At 34.9% G+C, this 21,338-nt stretch overlaps 1 protein-coding gene across 4 annotated transcripts in view; it reads left to right on the forward strand.

Annotated features, from left to right (window-relative positions):
* Positions 1–21,338, forward strand: part of LOC143226237 (prolyl endopeptidase FAP-like) — a 125,001-nt gene that overhangs the window by 49,498 nt on the left and 54,165 nt on the right. For 3 of the 4 annotated variants that reach the window (XM_076456994.1, XM_076456996.1, XM_076456995.1), the window contains exons 2-3: positions 18,028–18,142; positions 19,801–19,899. In XM_076456994.1, coding sequence (XP_076313109.1) covers positions 18,028–18,142; positions 19,801–19,899 — 214 coding nt within the window. The remainder of the gene's footprint in view (positions 1–18,027; positions 18,143–19,800; positions 19,900–21,338) is intronic. The other variant, XM_076456998.1, reaches the window with a different exon arrangement.

Genomic DNA, 21,338 nt, shown 5'->3' on the forward strand with positions numbered 1-21,338 from the left:
AGAAAATAACATTTTGTCATAACCTGTGTTTCTCAAACATTTTGAAGTCATCTTGGGAAAATATAAAATGTTTTATTTTTGTTAATGTTTACAATTTAGGAATATTATCAAACTCAGAAACAGATATTTTATCGCGAGTACTGTGTTACAAAAGGCACAAATTTTTATCTGTTTTATCCTTGTTATGGAAGCATGAAAATTTAATTTAATGATAGAAGAGTCAGGCAGCTTGTGAAATCAATAACAAACCAAAGAAGAGTCAGGAAGCTTGTGAAATCAATAACAAACCAAAGAAGAGTCAGGCAGCTTGTGAAATCAGTAACAAACTAAAGAAGAGTCAGGCAGCTTGTGAAATCAATAACAAACCAAAGAAGAGTCAGGCAGCTTGTGAAATCAATAACAAACCAAACATTATAGACGATGCGGTATTTGATTTATGCCATCAGGCTCTACTGCAACGATGTGACCGTACACTATTAGTTGCAGTCTACAGTTTCTTTTATTTTCATTTTTCCATTCCGGGCCAGATGGTTAGGGCGCTCGACTCGTAATTTGAGGGTCACAAGTTTGAATTCTTGTCATACCAAGCATGCTCGCCTTTTCAGCCGTGAGGGTGTTATGATGCGATGGCCAGTTTTACTATTCTTTGGTAAAAGAGTAGCTCAAAAGCTGGAAGTGGGTGGTGATAACTAGCTGCCTTCCCTCTTGTCTTACACCGCTAGATTAGGGACAGCTAGCGCAGATAGCCTTCGTGTAGCTATGCGTGAAATCCAAACCAAACAAACGTGTCCACTCTGATACCTGAAAACCAGTTCCTGAGGCTGCAGAGAAAACAGTAGACTATTAAATGTACACTTAAGTCGTGAGGTTTAAGATTTATGTTTAGAATAATATAGAAGCCCGCTCAGATTGCTGCAGTAGAAATAAATTTATCTTGGACAACATACATGAAACTTCACGTCTAATTATGCATTGGTGATTTGTAGAAAACATCTGTGTGTGTATGTGAAATGTGGGTTTCAACAGTCATCTATCCTTGTTGAAGTCTGACTTCTTGACCTCGTAGAGAATAAATGGACCTGTATTGGCTTCACTGTTTTTGTCTGCTCAGCTTGGAACCAAGCAGTAGTCAGATTGGTCATTATTACTATGACCAATAACCGGAGCGTGCTTTAACTAAGTAGAAGTTATATACTCTTTCTTAATAGATATTCTTGATTCGTATGCTTAATTCACTTTATACTTGGAGAACCTGGTCAACATGCCACTTCCTGTACAATCCACCAGTGCTAATAATTCTCCAACTCCAATATCTGAGACGTTGGAGAGTTCCAAACTCCAGTATGCTGCCGGATGACTGAAGTGTAAGGAAAAGTTCAGCTAGTTCTTAAGATGTTGCTGAGCCAACCACACCAATAACAGATACAAAAAATACTGCTGGAACACTGAAGACATAAGTGTATATCACTTATGGGTTCGAGAGTCTCAAAATTGTGTTACTGTAAGAACAAAATCTAAACCCACCTTTGAAGGAATCACAGCTTGATAAAGCCACAATGTGGTGTGTCAATCTGTTAAACAGAACATTTAACAACCACCAAATGGTTATGATAAAGATTTTTATTCGCAAGTGATGAACCACCATCATTTCTAACTACAGCTGTAGCTGTACAATGGCTTCAATGACACTTTCATTGTCCCTCTCTAATCAAGAAGGGACAGCAGGCGTTTCCAGCGGAATTCGCCATCATCATTCTGGAGTGATCCAACTCCAGACCAGTGACGCATTCTCAGAAACATTGTCAAGTCTAAACTATAAGATGGATGACCATCCAGATACCATTCTTCAAGACAAAGAGAGAAGAGATAAACGCTGGATAACAAAGATTTACTTTGTGAGTGAAAACCTTACTGTAACCCAGTTTAAGTTGGCTTGGGTTAATGATATTATATCATTAATCAGATGACGTCATAGAGGAGAAAATACATTATGACCTCACCTAACCTACTTAGCCTGCCGGAGCTTGAGAATGTAAATGTTTATGTATTTACTTCTGTTTATATTCCTATTTTCTATGCCTACTTTCCTTTAACTTATTTTTTTTATTATTTGTTTTTACTTCAAAGTTGCACAATGCAGCTATCTCTGCTCTGTCCATGCAGGGAACTGGAGCTTCGAATTTTAGCGTTGTAAGTTCATAAACATACCGCTGGCCACCAGGATACTGTATATAAATTAATTTATATTAAATTTTGTGGGAACTTTGTATTTATATTTAGACATGTATGAGTGTACTTTCTTATGGCAAAGCTGCATTGAGCTATCTGCTGCATCCACCGAAAGGAATCGAAACCCTGATTTTAGTGTTGTAACTCCAAATACTTATCACCGTCCCACCGAGAGACATTTTATTTTGAAATTTGTGTGTGCCTTTGAACTATTTATGTATGTGTGTATACATACATAGAGATGTCTCATATTTCGGTTGTGATGACAAAAAATATGCTGGCTATTTACTGTGTATAATCAGTACATATGTTGTGTAGAAGGGTTTCTATTTCTAATACACTTAGTTTTGTGTTTACAAAACACCTTATGCTATGATTTTTGTATTGGCCCGGCATGGCCAAGCGTGTTAAGGTGTGCGACTCCTCATCTGAGGGTCGCGGGTTCGCATCCCCATCGCGCCAAAAGTGCTCGCTCTTCTAGCCGTGGGGGCGTTATAATGTACGATCCATCCCACTATTCGTTGGTAAAAGAGTAGCCCAAGATTTGGCGGTGAGTGGTGATGACTAGCTACCTTCCCTCTAGTCTTACACTACTAAATTAGGAACGGCTAGCATAGACAGTCCTCGAGTAGCTTTATGCGAAATTCAAAAAACAAACAAACAGTAACTTTTATATGTTGAAAGTATTTTTCCTTCTTTTGTTTAAATATATATAATTAGAGTGTTTCATGTTTTAAAATGGTTTATTATTGTGTTTAATTCTAACTTTCTACAATTATACATTAATTTCATTATGTTTATCTTTTGTAATTATTCTTTATTACACAGTCAAAACGTAAGAGCTCTTCTCTTCCCTAATGTACTTCGCTCTGACATGTGTCACGTCCCATCTTCTGATATAAGTTTATTTTATTTTATTTTATTTCATTATTATTTTAGGTTAATTTTGTTCGTCTATTAGAATTAATCAATAACCTATTTCGTAAGCTTTATCCTGCATTTAATAGGGTTTTTATTTGTATACTTATAAATGTGTTTTTTTTAATTTAAAGGGTTTCTTTTTGTGTCTTTGTTTTTAAAGTGTTTTATTTGGAATTTTGAGGATTTTTCTTTATCCTGTTGTTTGTTATTTGTCTAGATCGCAGGCTGTGCGTTACGAGAGAGTAGTTATTGTACTTCTAAATCTCGTGCGTGTTATTAATTTGCATTATTATATAGTGTAATCTGTATCATTCTATTTATTAACATCTAGGCTGACCCAGCGTTAGATTTCTTGTGCAGTTTCACACGATCACGTTAAATCTGACATTCAGTTTAAAACAAAATTAGATTCAGGAAAGTATAAAGTGACGTAAAAGGAGTTATAGTTTTCACATTTCATATTCTCAACAATGTTTAATTTTCTAAAGTTTTGTAACAAAAAAACATCTGTTTATTCGACATTACCGCGTGCGTTTGTGATTGCTCTACGACTGACACGTGGAGCAGATATATCTCCGAATATTTGTGATTAACTTTTTGATTGGTCAGCCAAAGATATAAACATAGCTTATGAAAGTAATTTTGACATTTTCTAACAGATGTTTTTTTACCTCAAAACATGCTGTAGACGTTTCATCAGTACTGTTTTTAATATGCGTTTAGTGTTTCAGTTAACCGTGTGTATGCGTTATTCGTCTAGCCCAGTGGTTTCCAACCTCTTTTATGCCCCGCACCCCTCACAGTAATTATTTATTTAAGAATAAAGGTGAAGGTGGCCAAAACAAATGTTATCTCGCATCTCCTGGAACGCTATCTCGCACCCCAAAGATTGGGAACCACTGCACTCTAGCCTAACAGTCATGCCAAGCGCTTTAAGGCGTTCGATTCATAATCCGAGGGTCGCGGGTTCGAATCCCGATCGCACCAAACATGCTCGCCCTTTCAACCGTGGGTGCGTAATAATGTGACGGTCAATCCCACTATTCGTTGGTAAAAGAGTAGCACAAGAGTTGGCGGTGGGTGGAGATGACTAGCTGCCTTCCCTCTAGTCTTACACTGCTAAATTAGGGAGGCTAGCGCATATAGCCCTCTAGTAGCATTTGCGCGAAATTCAAAACAAACAAACAAATAAACAAACCTAACAGTCATTCCATTTTTCGCTTATTTCAAGTAAATTTTATTCTTTTATCTAAACATATTACAATTTCTTTATTCTGGTTTTAACTTCAAAACTATCAACACAATAGTCTTTTATAATAGTTCTAATATCTTACTTTGTTCTGTTTTCACATTGTATCTTATCTCTTTAATTCAACCAACAACAAATCACTGCACCTGCCACTAAATCCTCGAACTTTTTTACATACGAGTTTGTTTGTTTTGAATTTCGCACAAAGCTACTCGAGGGCTATCTGCGCTAGCCGTCCCTAATTTAGCAGTGTAAGACTAGAGGGAAGGCAGCTAGTCATCACCACCCACCGACAACTCTTGGGCTACTCTTTTGTCAACGAATAGTGGGATTGACCGTTGCATTATAACGCCCCTACGGCTGAAAAGGTGAGCATGTTTGGTGCGACCAGGATTCGAACCCGCGACCCTCGGATTACGAGTCGAACGCCTTTTACAAACGAAAATCAGGTAATTGTATGTTTGGTTTATCCTTGGAATACCACTCTACAATAACCACAGTGTACAGACATGCATTGGCTACTGCATGTTACACTGGTTATAGATTCATTAGTTGCTACATTTCTATAATGTCTTCGAACGATGTGAGGACGTGTTATTTATAGTTTTATGGCGGTCTTCACTCAGTTATAGATTCATCAGTTGTTATAGTTGTACAATGTAAGGACATATATTGGCTGTATTATATACACTAGTACTGTGAACACCGACAGTAAACTTTGATTTCTCTTTGAAACGATAAAAGTATCATTTGATAGTTTTAATGTACTCTGTTTGAAACGTTTTCTGAGTTTATGTACACGTTGTTTGTTAGCTAAGGGAATTAGCATAGTTATACAAAAGTATTTTTTGTTGTTGAATCTTCGCTCAAAGCTAATCGAGTTAGTTGTCCCTAAAGTGTTAGACTAGAAGGAAGACAGCCAACACCACTCACCGCCAACTCTTGGGCTTTTGACGAATGATAACAGGATTGACCATCACGACATAACATTTACACGGTTGAAGTGGCGAAAATGTTCATGGACTGGTTTCGATCCCGTGACCCACATATTGAAGAATATGTCTTTTGTTTTTTAGACTGTATTTTTGCGGGATAAGATATCGTTTTATCTAAGGTTAAGAACACACAGTTTCCATCAGTTCATCTCGTACAACTATACAAATACCAACCTCAGCTAGTGTATATTTCAATTACTGTGTGAAGCGACAATCGCAATATGTAGCCTTGTCGAGTATCTTTCGACGTTTCTTTTACCACCACTTCAGTTGTAGTTTTTATTCAAGGGCAGTAATGTTATCTTTTGATACAGTGCGATGTAACAATAATATCTGAACAATGTATGTCACGAACCAGACTTAAACGTTTTTCAACGTTCAGATGTTTGAAAATCTAATATGTTTTTATGACATCATTTTAAGAGATAAGATGAAAATCACAAGACTAGTTCAATACGTGGTACAAAAACGTGTAGATAAATTAATATGGTTTTCAGGACAAAATGTCACCAGATATTTCCCTGCAATGTAAATCTCAGTGTTAGTTGGTTTACATGTAACCTCTACGGTCGTTTAATTAGCGTCTGAAATTTTCACGATGTGATAATTTATTAAATAATTACTTTATATCTTTTTGTAACTGTGATCATTGAAATATAAACAGTGTGAGAATTCATCAACTGTATTACTTATACCATAGAAACAAATAGCCTTCGTCCCTTGTATGTTATACTACGAGGCCCTGTAGCCAGTAAGCATCAGTTTATTCAAACCAGTTTGAACATAAATTCCACAGATTACGGTAATCAACTGAAATTTCGCTATAATGTGTTATTAGCAATTTTTCTTAATGAACTCTAAACAAAAGTAAAGTTTTCGTTGTTCCTTTATTGACAAGTACACATAACTTAATAATCTAAGACGTGTAAAAGGACAAGTCTCGATAGCAGTTACAACCTATAGTAGTAAATTTTCAATAGTTTGTTTGTTTTTTGAATTTCGCGCAAAGCTACTGAAGGATTATCTGCACTAGCTGTCTCTAATTTAGCAGTGTAAGACTAGAGAAAGGCAGCTAGTCATCATCACTCACCGCCAACTCTTGGGCTATTATTTTATCAACGAATAGTGGGATTGACCGTTATATTATAACGCCCCCACGGCTGAAAGGGCGAGCGTGTTTGTTGTGTCGAGAATTCGAACCCGAGAACATCAAATTTCTAGTCGAATGCCTTAACCCACCTGGCCATGCCAAGCCATTTCCAACAGTAAGTTATGTCTTACAGAGATCTACATGAAACACACTTTTTAAATGTAACAGGGTTATTGATAACATTAATAATGACGAAATGAACAGCAAAGTTTCCTTGTGTTGTCATAGTCTTAGTTATCCTTAATTTTACACATTCACTCAATATATAATTACTAGAAAACTTAACGTTGCAAAAAATAAAGATTTTAGATTTTGGAGAAATAAAGGACATTAATTTTACAAATAACCGTAAATTAACTGGAAAAGTACGAAAATTATTTTAATCCAGTCCATTAAATTTGTAATTGAAGTAAAAAATAAATACGTTTTTCCAATGGTTTGAGTAGGTAGAAGAAGTAATAGCAATAGAAACGACTTTTGACAAAAGTTACATCTAATTATCCACCAAAAAAGATAATAAAAATGTTTAAAATAATAACAAGAAAAAGACACAATTAGTTCAGCAGGTAAGGCACAAATAATTTACTTATTTGCAAATATTGCAACCTTCTAATAATTCAGTTAATACTTATGTTGAAATAAGTGCGAACAACATAATAACAAGTTAATAGAATTTAAAATTGACACAGATAGTATCGATAATCTAATTCACGATTTATTACGGTTTCTTACACTCTATAAGTCACTCTATAAATACAGATTTATAGATGGAGCCAAATATATCACTACTAAAAATATAGTTTTGTTTGTTTGGAATTAAGCGCAAAGCTACACAATTAGCTATCTGTGTTCTACCTACCACGAGTATTGAAACCCGCTTTTTAACAATGTGAGTCCGCACCCAATGTATGTTAGGCACCCATATCTAAAAGGTATACTTTGTGGGGCGGGTATTCGGCCCCGCGACTCTCAGATTGCAAGTCAATCACCCTAACCATATCGAGCCTTCAATAAAAAAAAAAAAACATTTGTTGTTTGTTTGTTTATTGAATTTCGCGCAAAGCTATGCGAGGACTATCTGCACTAGCCGTCTATAATTTAACAGTGTAAGACTAGAGGGAAGGCAACTAGTCATCACCACCTACCAACAACTCTTGGACTACTCTTTTACCAATGAATAGTAGGATTGATCGTAACATTATAAGGTACTCACATCTGAAAGGGGGCGCATGTTTTGTGGGATGGGTATTTGAAACCCCGATATTCAGATTGCGAGTCAATCTTCCTAACTGTAACGGGCATCTAATAAAACGTCAGCGACAGACACAAGACAAGGGCCGAAGTTGATAATGGATGTGTGGAACTGGTAAAAGAATGAGAAAAGAAACCTTTACTAGTCCTCTTTTTATCAGTTAAGTGTGACCCTTAAGATAAATGGAATAAGGTAAAAGTCGGTAACATTATACTAAAACGTAATATACCTTTATAACTGATATTATATTACGTATTATAATTTATTTCAAATGACTCTCAGATTTATTACCTTACGTACCTTACATATTACTATTTCAAATAACCGGAAATTTAAATTTTAATTTAAAAGTTAAGTGAATGTCAATATGTATCAAATTTATGATATTTGCCAACAAGATTGATACATACAATTTTCTTTTTTAACACAAATATATTTTAATATACAAACAACAATACAATTTATAATAACGGTTATTACTAATAGTTATTACAAATTATGGTTTTACAAACTTACAAATGATACTAAGTCTTACTTCTGATTTGGCACAGAATCTGTTATCGACGTTAACGGAAAGCAAATTATTTTTTTCTTGATAAACTTGTACACTTTTTTTTTTTTTGACGGCTAGCTAGCTTGAAGTATCCGTAAGTTTTCGCCGGCGATAATATCTAATGTTCTCGTAAAATAATAACGTCCGAAGTAATTCACTGGCGTTTAACAGTTACTAATTTCGAAAGCTATAAAAGTTCCTGGTTAAATTATGTAACTTTCAGATCAATAAGCGTTAATCACCATTGTAGCTTCCGAGGCTTGTAGCAACTTGACTGTAGCTGACCAGTAATATTCTATCCTGTTTCTCGGTTAGCTGCTTTTATACGAATCACTCAAGATAAAGCGTTAAACAATATTCGAACACGCTCGCATTTTCGTAAAACAAATATTGTTGATTCTTACTCTCAAGAATCTTCTACAAATTCAGAAAACAAGCGGAACTTGCACAATACATATCCAATAATACACGCCATACCCATCAAACCGAAACAAAACATAGTTATAAAAATAAAGGTATAACAGTAAATCCGTTGCATTGAATAGCCTCGAAAGCCTTAAAATCTGAATAAAGTTAAAAGTATATCAAAATATCATTAAAAAATTTACTCGAACCTACTCAACACGAGAGATCCTGATTTTAAATATCGAAGTGCAATAACGTGACTTCGAACTATTCACTCTCGAACAAACAGGGAGGTGAAGCCGACAATTCGCCAGCAGAAAAAGACAGCTGTGAAATCACAGCTACGTTTTTTACAAGAAACATGCTTAATGTTCAGTTTTGGATATAGTTCTGTGTGCAGCTAAAGCAAGAAGAACTAACAAGAACAGAGTCTGTGTCTAAATTAAACTGAAAACAAACAAACAGAAATTTCCAAAGAAATTGAATATAAACCCAAAGGGTAACAAACATATAGTACTATCCTCACCACAGTAGGCACTCCACCATGGAGCACTTATGCAATTTCTTTTCATGGATCTCAAGAATGTTCTGGCAGTTGCCTTATGTGTTTCGTAATTAATTCACGCTTGTAACAACATGCTAAAGAATAGGTTATCCGCAGCACTCTGTCAGCCAAGTGAGAAAAGACGACTGGATTCTGGCTCTGCAAACCCGTAACTTATTGCTGACTTACTGGTGGAAGGCAAAATAAATAATATTTAGAGCTATGCAGGCTGCACTGCCTGTCAGTTTGTTTGTTTGTTTTTGGAATTTCGCACAAAGCTACTCGAGGGCTATCTGTGCTAGCCGTCCCTAATTTAGTAGTGTAAGACTAGAGGGAAGGCAGCTAGTCATCACCACCCACCGCCAACTCTTGGGCTACTCTTTTACCAACGAATAGTGGGATTGACCGTCACATTATAACACCCCCACGGCTGAGAGGGCGAGCATGTTTGGCGCGACGCGGGCGCGAACCCGCGACCCTCGGATTACGAGTCGCGCGCCTTACGCGCTTGGCCATGCCGGGCCCCTGCCTGTCAGACGTTTATGGAAAACCGTCTTAAATAAAACAGAGTAACTATCACAACTTTTATTAAAAACATACAATATTTAAAATTAATAATTGACAAATTAATAAAATTAAACAAATTATTACTTTGCATTATTCTGAATAAATACAATAAATCATGCGTAATAATGATACCAACATTGTTCATTAAACATACTGTTTATTTTAACTGAACTGTAAGAACTTAACCTTTGAATGTTGGCTTAGGGTGACAGATGCACATACAAAGATCCTGGTTTTAGCTAGTCATCCACATCTGTTTGTAAAATATTAATCCAAGTGAATAGTGTGCCAGCTATAGTTGCTCCACCTGTTTATTAAAGTATCAATCTAATTGATGGTTTAAAAACCGAAATCCGGTAAAATATCAGAAAATAACAAATTTGTCTCGGCTACGTTTTCCTTCGTCTACGTGTTACATTATTTGTCTACTTGATTAACATGTATAGTCAGTAGAGAGTCTCTTGTAAGTGTCCACAGTATTTATAAGCATTGACCAAGACTTGGCTGCATTCTGCGTCTGCTGACATTAATAATATTAGGCGCTTTCTATTTTTGTTTGCATGAAATATCACTTAGTTGTGATTTTCCAACAGTTTGAGTCTAGAGAAGTGTTCTATTAAATTAGACTATGTGCTCACCTTTCTATAAGATATAGATGATGTAGATACAATATTAATTCTTTGAACATTTTTCCAAATTTACCATCTAAATCGTAGATCAAACTTTAAATGCAAGAATTATGAAAGAATACTTAGAAGCTGTTAATTCTGATGGAAAATGTTAGAGAATTAAAGTAATTTTGTGCAAGTGTAAAGTTGGATTTTATGTGTTGTGTTTTAGTTTCTTCTCATTCTTATCTGTGTTTATAACTGAATTTCTATAGTAAAATAAGATATAAGTTGTTTCACAGTCTGGCTTTTCATAGAAATCGAGTAATGTTTATTTTTGAATTATGCTACTTAAAAACCGTTTGTTTTTTGCTGTCGATAAAATATTTAATTATAGACTGTATAGAAGACTCGGTATTGTTTGCAAGTTTGAATTTTTTTGTATACAAATCATTATTTGTAATACCTAATTGTAATGACAGTTATTATAAATCGTATTGTTTTTATACATTAGAATATATTTGTGTTAAGAAAAAAATTGTGTGTATCAAGCATGTTGACAAATATAATAACATAAATACATATCAACACTCACTTAACTACTAAATTAAAATTTCTGGATATTTGAAATCCTTATACATAACGTACGTGACATAACAATCAGAGACCCCTCGAGATAGATTCTAATACGTAATAATCATGACCTGCCCTATTTCAAGTACAAAAATGTATTAGTAGTAGTTATTAAATAGTATTCAGTTTAGTTTACTTTCGTCTGATATACAATAAAATTATTAAGTATTATCTTTCATACATTACTTATCTGATTTTAATAGTCATTTCGTGAAATGATCATTGTAACATGTGAAGATTGAATATCAGAGACTAATTACAAGTAGATAAATATATGTATGCTTTACAGGTTAAATTCATGCGTACACTTGTTTTCAAGAGTAAAACTGATAAAACATAAATCTGACTTATAAATTTAAATACCATAATCAATGTGTGCCAAGCCCTTTAGTCGGGGGGGTTATAATCTTACGATCAATCCCACCATTTGTCAGTAAAAGAGTAGTCTAAGAGTTGGCGGTGAGTGGTGATGACTAGCTGCCTTCCCTTTAGTGTTACACTGCTAAATTAGGAACGGCTAGCGCAGATAGCCCTCGTGTAGCTTTTCGCGAAATTCCAAACAAAATACGCCTCAACGTAACGAATAACAAAAAGAAGTTTTTCAATGTTCAATACTATTGTTCCATCTGTGGTTGAGCTCATATGAAGATGGTCCAAAAGTTGCAATAATATAACTAAATTTGTTGTATTTCTTTAAGTCTGTGTAATAGTGAATAACATCATTTTTCGACTAATATTGGGGGCCACTCTACTATTTATGTTTATTCAGTATGTCCCTGTTTTCTTCATCGCTAGTCCTAACTATCTCTCATATAGTGAAATATCTTTCGATAAATCAGGATGTTTGTCTTGGAACTAAGAACATTGCTTGTGTCTCTCAAGCTTTGCTACTGACGCTAATTTTAGTTACGTAAATACTGAAGAAACAGTTTCTTTCTTAAGGAACTGGGATGGTTCGTGCAAGACAAAACAGTGTGGGATTTTAATGTATGATCTACTACACAGTAAACATATGGCAAATTAAATTGTATTTCAATAAACGGTTTTAAAATATAGCAATTGACAAATACTTCCCTAGTTTCACGAATATGAATATGTTATGAAGAGCTCTGTTAATTCATTATAAATAGTTTCAAACTGTTTACTTTACAAATTTCGACGAGTATGTACTTGTCTGTGTGGTATCCTTGAAACACAACTCATGAAACATTTACAGAATTTCAAAGTTGTTTGTCAGTTAGTTATCTAATTATTTCACATTTTTTATGGAAAATATTTTATGTATGGTTATGATAGCCTTTGATCCCACTATAATTTACAGATCTTTCGCACTGCATGAAAATTGTGACATGTTGATAACAACACGTGCATGTATGCTAAATCTAGCCTATTTTGAGCTACATTATCAGAAACAGCATTAACGTTTGTCCATAATATTAACGTCATAACTAGAAGAAGCTACTCCCGTTTATTAGTAATTGTATTACCATGATTTCCATAAAAGTGCTTTGTAGTCAAATTCTGTGAAGTGTCTGTGACGTGCGAGGCTAGTTTCAATGTACTGCCATTTATCTCTGCTTGTCACGATCATCCAAGTGTTCTTCATCATAGGTTCTGTTGGAAGCCTGATTACACCGTTCGGAGAACACTTTGAAACACAGATTTATACTCCTGGTCATTTTTATATTATGTGTCAAAAATATTAAACGATAAATTACCTGTAAATGCATTGTTTCATTGGGGTTACGTATTTGTTTACTAGCAGTATTATAGCACTCCGCGCCACAAACCCAGTAACAACACCGTGGCTCGCGCCATATGCCGGGAGGTAGAACCGCTCCCACGATCGTTGTTGTGGTACCATAGGTTATAACAGTGTTGAAGGATCCTGACGTAAATGTCTTTCCTGGTAATAGTCGGACAAAGCTAGAAGATAGAGTTTTTCATCATTCATCGGTTAACATTGTTGTTTCAGGTTTTATCGTTTGGTGGGTTATTATGAATTATTCTAGAAATAAATTAGAAAGCAATGCACATCCCACTTAATGATAGTGAAGGAATGCAATTTTTCGACTACAAGTTGTAAAAGTCTCTCGTAACTAATGACAGATCTAACTTCACAATTAACTAACATCCTATTAAATCTTACATACGTTCGAGAATCACATATGTAATTATTTTTAACTAGCGAGAATCATATATATGTAATAATTTAATCTAATTTTATAGAAAAGGAAAATAATAAACAAATAAAAGTAATTAAATAAACGAAAAACTTACTTGATAAAAAAACACAACCACCAACAACGGAGCACAACATTAGTGTTCAACACCAGAGCACAAATCACAGGGTGGACCATTATGTAATGTACCTTGGTTTGCTTGTTTCTGAGGTACCGTTGGCAGTAAGGACAAAATTACGTTGTGGATACACTGTCTATCCAGTTGAGCCGCAACTTCGCCGGCTTCACATGTTTAAAATAAAAAAGAAAAGGAAGAGATGTGGGTGCTCTGGCCCACAAAGTCCAACATATTTACCACTTTTCACTGTATGCAGCAGCCCCCTCCCCTAGTAGTACAGTGGTGTGTCTTCGGACTTAAACTGCTAGAAATCGGATTTCGATACCCGTAGTGGACAGAGCACAGATAACCCTTTTATGTGTTTTGCGCGTAATAACAAACAAACAAAACTAAACTGTCTACAGCTAGAAATGGTAAGGTTGTTCACAAAAAATTAATAAATAGATAAACTGAAGTAAAAACAATAATAAGAAAGAAAATAATTTGAAAACCATACATCGGTGGGGGAAACAGCAACGTTCTATAGAGATCCACCCACTAGCAGATCTTATATAGGGAACGTGATATAATTACATTAGTCCACCTATATAAGATATAAAATTGTCCATTTAAGTAATTCTAATTATTACCTCACCAATATATTTTACAAATTATTTCATTGTATTGATCATGATTTTATCAATATTACTATTTTCAAATGTATATAAATAGTTTTATATTTATTATAAAATAATTTATATACATATGTAATGATTTTTAATTATCGAGAGTTTGTTTTGTTTTGAATTTCGCGAAAAGCTACACGATGGCTATCTGCGCTAGTCGTCCCTAATTTAGCAGTGTAAGACTAGAGCGAAGGCAGCTAGTCATCACCACCCACCACCAACTCTTGGACTACTCTTTTACCAACGAATAGTGGGATTGACCGTCACATTATAACGCCCCCACAACTGAAAGGGCGAGCATGTTTGGTGTGACGGGGATTCGAACCCGCGACCCTCAGATTACGAGTCGAACGCCTTAACCCACCTGGCCATGCCGGGCCTAATTATCGAGAGCCATATATGTGAAAATTTTTAAGTAGTGAGACACGACTTTTTGAGCTTCTTACATCTCAATGTTACAAGAAAAGGTAGCGAAACACACATTTGTTTAGAGTAACATATAGTGAACTCTGAGCAATTACTACAATTTTTTTTCTTTTCACATTAAACGCACTTATTGATTTATTGCCACGTGCCCAAAATTGGTTACAATTTGTATATACTATTAAAATTTTAAAGACTTGCCTGTTGTATGATATTTACGGTATTTTGGATTTAACGCTCAAGAATGAGAATTCGTGACCCCTAGTGGTTCTATTCCGTTAATAATATTTTATATTAAATCAAGATTTTTTTTCAGTTGTTATACCTAATAAAGGTTTTTCAATAAAATTTTATATTTTTTAAAAGAAATTATAATGTTTCTAAAAATCAAAAAATCAGGTTCAAAATGAATCTAACAAAAACTTTAGGGGTTAACCGAACAATTAGTGGTGGAGCGAAGTGTTTCGTTTTATAATAAATTATTTTTTCAGGATTTACCTTGTTTCCTAACATGTTGTTATTACTCGCGGAGTGCAAGTAATGACAGTCTGCAAGTTATCAATAAATAACCACATTTAAACAATATGAACAAAAATAACTCAAATTTGATTATAATTTGTAACATTCTTAACAATGAGTTATCCCAGTCACACCAAACATGCTCGCTCTTTCAGCCGTGGGGGCGTTATAATGTGACGGTCTATTCAACTATTCGTTAATAAAATGATAGTCCAAGAGTTGGCGGTTGGTGGTGATGACTAACTGCCTTCCCTCTAGCCTTACACTGCTAAATTAGGGACGGCTAGCACAGATAGTCTTCTTATAGCTTTGCGCGAAATGAGTCATGTGTGTTTTTTGTATAGCAAAGCCACCTCGGGCTATCTGCTTAGCCCACCGAGGGGAATTGAACCCCTGATTTTAGCGTTGTAAATCCGGAGACATACCGCTGTACTAGCGGGGGGGCACAAAGAGTCATGATAAAAATCCTACAACCCGAACACTTTCCAGAGGTGGATCCTCCGAAAGAGTTCGAGTTATAATGTTCTTATAATTTTCTATATTATATAACAAGTTAACCTTTGTATAACCATCTACTGTATTATGTTATGTTTATATAATATACAAGGGATCACATTACTTATTTTATATAGTAAAATGCTAATTTTAAGTATAATTTTCTGTCGAAATAGGCCCGGCTTGGTCAGGTGGTTAAGGCACTCGACTCATAATCTGAGGGTCGCCACCAAACATGTTTGCCTTTTCAACCGTGGGGGCATTATCATGTTACGGTCAATACCACTATTCGTTGGTAAAAGAGTAGTCCAAAAGTTGGCGGTGAGTGATGATGACTAGCTGCTCTTCCCTCTAGTCTTACACTGCAAAATTAGGAACGGCTAGCGCAGATAGCCCTTGTGTAGCTTTGCGCGAAATTCAAAACAAACTGTCGTAATATGCTACTTTTTGTTATATATATTCTATATTGTTTTGTGCAGGGCCTTTTTTGCCTTCAATAAAGTTTTTCTTTGTAACATAGTATAACTAACAGTGCCAGTGTACTTTTTTGTAGTAAGTGGAAAACCAACACATAGTTAATTACAAATTAAGATGCGCTATTTGTAACTTAAAAATAAACAACAGTTAATGTCTCATATAGTTAGTAGTCTATCAACACTATTTACCAATACGTTACCTAGTGCAAACTAGCAGTCCTGTGTGGAGAAGGAAGGTAAGCTTTTTTTGTCATAAAATAAATTATTAAACTTGTCTCTATGATCCAGCCTCGTGAGTCTAAGTAAAGGACATGTTTTTACATCAGTATTGTCTGTTGGCTAGTAGCACCAATACAACGTGAACAGGTAATTATATACAGCGTCGTCCTTCACCAGATAGTATTAAGACAGGGGTGGCCAAACTTGCTTAACGTAAGAGCCACATACAATAAACTTCAGATGTTTGAGAGCCACAAGACATGAACAAATATTATAAACATGTTTGTATTGTAACATGCACATTTTTTACATAAATTTTATATAAATGTCAATAAATACATGTACGTAATAATATTTATTCATATATGTAGTTTTTAAACTGTTAATTTGTTGTAGTTTCAATAATCACAAAGTACACATATATATACCAAATGTTTTCAAAATCCTGGCTAATTATTGTTTTAACTATCAGGTCATTCCATAAGTAATGTCCGAGAATTTAGCACAGAAAGTACATCAACATTGATGTCTTTGTAGGAAATTTTAATGATTAAAATATGTAGTAGGACGTGTATAAAAATGTTCACACAAATAAAAGAAAGTAACCTGACTCCACTTTTTCAGATCATTAATTAAATAAACTCTTATGAAGATGATGTGTCTGAGGAGCACATTAGGCATATAATGCTTTATGAGTTTAAAAAAGGCAAGAGTGCAGCAGAAACTACACAAAACATTCAAGGTGTTTATGGTGTGGAGTCTCTCACTGAAAGAAAACGTCGAAGGTGGTTTCAAAAGTTTCGATCAGGTGTCTACAGCTTATGTGATGCGCCACGTTCAGGTTGTCCTGTTGAGTTTAATGATAACTTGCTGCTGGCTGCACTTGAGGAAGATTGTGCTGTAACAGTTAAAGAATTAGTACAGAAGCTTAATTCAACCCATTCAACAGATCACCGTCATCTGCAACAGTTTGGAAAGGCCTCAAAAGATGGAAAATGGGACCCCATGATTTGATAGTTTCTTTGTTTGTTTGTTTTTGAATTTCGCACAAAGCTACTCGAGGGCTATCTGTGCTAACCGTCCCTAATTTAGCAGTGTAAGACTAGAGGGAAGGCAGCTGGTCATCACCACCCACTGCCAACTCTTGGGCTACTCTTTTACCAACGAATAGTGGGATTGACCGTCAAATTATAACGCCTCCACGGCTGAAAGGCGAGCATGTTTGGCGCGACGGGGATGCAAACTCGCGACCCTCAGATTACGAGTCGCACGCCTTAACACGCTTGGCCATGCCGGGCCTGATTTGACGGAAGCCAACCTTAGAGCAAGAGTGGACATTTGAACTACTGTGCACTCTCGTGAACGTAACTCACATTTTTTGTGAGTTATTATTTAGTTGTTAGTGAGTTGTTGTTTAGTAACAACTAAATAGTTGTTATTTAACTGCTGGGTAACGAGTGTGAAACACTACTAAACATTAAATTAATTTTTAAGCAATGTAAGGCTTTAATAATGGATATCTTTTAATATTTTTAGAAATCACAGATACAAAAGAATACATGATTATTAATACTACACGAAAATATTAATATATAAGCTATGGGAATTTCCAAAACTTAATCACTGTGTAACTTACAGGTTAATCAAATTAGTGTTGTTCTTGATAGTAACTTGAAGTGAATCAAGGCATAGCTTTAAGTTGACCTATTCCTATGGGTCGAGTAAACTGGGCTGTCGATTAGTTGAGAAGTAAGCATAAAATAAAGGGAAGCTTATTTAGAGTGAAAACAACTATGTTCATACTTAAAAAATATATTTTGTAGGATCTTGTGGAATCCGGACAAGATGAACGTAACTGGCGAGGTATTGGAATAGCTCTTCTAGTTATCATAGCAGTGTGCTCCCTAATAGTGACATCTGTCTTTCTTCTCACGCCTGGTGAGTACCAGAGTCGTTATTCCAGAGGTAAACTAATATAGCTATTAATTCTTGGTAGCGTACAAAAACAACACGCACACAAAAAAATGTGTATCATTTATGGTTTCATTTGAGTAGTAATTGATTAAGTTTGGATTACCTTGCTTGTGTGTCACAAAACGAATTAAGAGGTAAGACAGAATCTGTTTTTCATACTTCAGATAGGATATGCAAAGCTGCTGTTTTCTTTGCATTTTGATGTATGACATTAGATGAGCAATTAATCCTATACATCTTCAAGTTTAAAAAGCAGTAAGTTTTGGCTATACCTTCTCACATTCTTAGAAGTCCACCTCACTTGGGATTGGACTACTAGTTTCAGCAACATGAGATCCTACAGGACAACAGAAGTTGTTTTATTTCACCGAAGTCTGTGTTCAAAATCTCAGTATAAAGATGTCGCCAAAGGACTATGAGAGCAAATGTGTCCTTTAAAAGTCCCATCTAAAAATGCTCATTAGATTGAGAACTCATGAGTGTATTGATTAAGAGATTACTGTTGTATTCTTGAACCATTCTCTTGCCAAAATTAAATAATTTTATCACTGAGCAACGATGTTTACTTGTTAAAATAATTTTATTTTTAAGGTTATTAACACTTCATAGAAGTTTATATAGTTACGCCACTAGTGTAAAGTAATTAAGGTAGAAATTAAATTCCCTACATTTACTATAAACGATCGATTAATTTCGTCTCTTTATAAATTTTCTCTCACACAAATATAGAATAATCGTTATGTTAAACTATGTGAATGGCCTGGCATGGCCAAGTGCGTAAGGCGTGCGACTCGTAATTCGCGGGTTCGCGCCCGAGTCGCGCTAAACATACTCGCCCTCTCAGCCGTGGGGGTGTATAATGTGACGGTCAATCCCACTATTCGTTGGTAAAAGAGTAGCCCAAGAGTTGGCGGTGGGTGGTGATGACTAGCTGCCTTCCCTCTAGTCTTACACTGCTAAATTAGGGACGGCTAGCACAGATAGCCCTCGAGTAGCTTTGTGCGAAATTCCCAAACAAACAAAACAAAAACTATGTGAAATTTCACGATTGAAGAATTTCCATTAATGAAAAACTTGTGAGGAAATAATTATTAAAATCTTCTTAGAAAAAATAATGTTTCAATTAAGGCCACAATTTACTACAGTAGGACACCATATTCGTTCTATCATTTTAACAAAAGTAGCTAAAGACGGAAGCAATGAGATTAGCATGGACGAATATTTAAAGGCTATGTTTAAAATATTTCTGCATTTGTATGGAATTTTGTAGGCACAGACTCCAGACAGTTCTTCTGATCTTAATATATTATAAACGTACTACCATTAGTGTCAACATTTATCGTATTGAACAAAAAATTGAATATTTTGTTTGTTTGTTGAGCACACAGCTACACAATGCATCATTTGTGTTGTGTCCACCACGGGCATTTATGAATAGAACTTGATCCCATATCAGTAAGTACATATTAAACCTACTTTGAACTTGCTGGTGTAGAATAACGTGCTTATGTTTTGTTCATTTTGAAGTCTTTCCAAATGCATCAATATGTGATAAACTGATTACTTGAACTTATTTTCATTTAGTATCGCACGAACTGAATTCTTTTTTTTTTTTAATTTAGGCGATGACAGTCCTCATATCAAGAAAGAAAGGCTAAACTTAGCAGAGGTTTTAAATGGAAGTTTCGCACCCAGAAGATTTAATGGGACATGGATATCGGGTTAGTTTAGATACACAATGTTTAGTGTGAAATATGATTATAAACGAAAGTGATTACTGATTGTATTTGTTTGATTACTACCGATTTAATTATGAATCTTATTTGGATAGTTTAGAGATATTTTAATTTGTAATACATAGCCCAAAAATCTCAATCTGATAGCTAAACAAATTAGAAAGCAAAGTTTAACGAAAACTTTGAAGAAAAACAATAATATTAACCTTAAATCCCAGCAAACTAAGTGCTTAGAGCTAAAGTAAAAATGAGTTAATGAATATTGCATATTAAATATACTTTTATTACGTTCCTGCTTATAAAAATTAGAATGATTGTTTCCCCAGTTGGATATCTTTGCTATTTATGTAATTTTTTATCGGTAATTCCAATATCTCCCGAGGTTCGGCCAGCCTGGATTATTTAAGTTGGTTCAAACACGTATATTAAGCTAAAACACAATACTCTTTATAAGTTATCTAGGCTGGCTGAACGTCGCGAGATGCTATTGAGATTATTAATGGACAATAAAATTATATATATTAAACATTCAAAACAATACTCGTAACGAAGGTATCAATAAACAAATAATAGAGCACTAGCAGAGACATGAGAAACATATGCTGGAAAATTGGAATCTTTATTGTAACAGTGAGATGGTTTTCCTTTTTAATGCAGATTTCTAGAATAATGCAATAGAGTTGCAATCAGTCATAGATACCAATATCTATAAGTTCGCTTGTCTTACTTAGGCCTAACATTAGTTAAGTCTTTATTACGTAGGCCAATATTCGTTAAAGAAATAAATTAACATTGTGACTTTTGTACGTTTTTGCTTTAGTTTAATTAAGGCGAAACCTTATCTTACTTGATACTATCAATAAATAAACTTATAATATTATTCTACAATTTAACCTAAAACATTTAAAAAAACTTATAAGAATTTAATATGTTGTTGTATAAAATTACTAATGTATATGTAATAAAATAATTGCGTAGGCGAGGAAGTATTTTTTGTTGTTTTTTTAATTTCGCACAAAGCAACTCGAGGGCTATCTGTGCTAGCCGTCCCTAATTTAACAGTGTAAGACTAGAGGGAAGGCAGCTAGTCATCACCACCCACCGCCAACTCCTGGGCTATTCTTTTACCAACGAATAGTAGGATTGACCGTATTATTATAACGCCCCTACGGCTGCAAACCCGCGACCCTCAGATTACGAATCGCATGCCTTAACACGCTTGGCCATGCCGGGCCAGGCGATGAAGTAACAAAGTGCAAAGAAAAATATAAAGTAGTGATGAAAGACTCGCCAAATTAAAATAATTTTATCAATCAAATAAGAACACATTTCGGGCAACAGCCTTTCATTAAGTTATGATGAAGACATTACTATCAGACGATAGCTAAGAACAATTGTTACTCAATTTATTTTATTTGTTTGAC

This window comes from Tachypleus tridentatus, chromosome 9 (genome assembly GCF_004210375.1).
Source record: "Tachypleus tridentatus isolate NWPU-2018 chromosome 9, ASM421037v1, whole genome shotgun sequence".
Classification (NCBI taxonomy): Eukaryota; Metazoa; Arthropoda; class Merostomata; order Xiphosura; family Limulidae; genus Tachypleus; species Tachypleus tridentatus.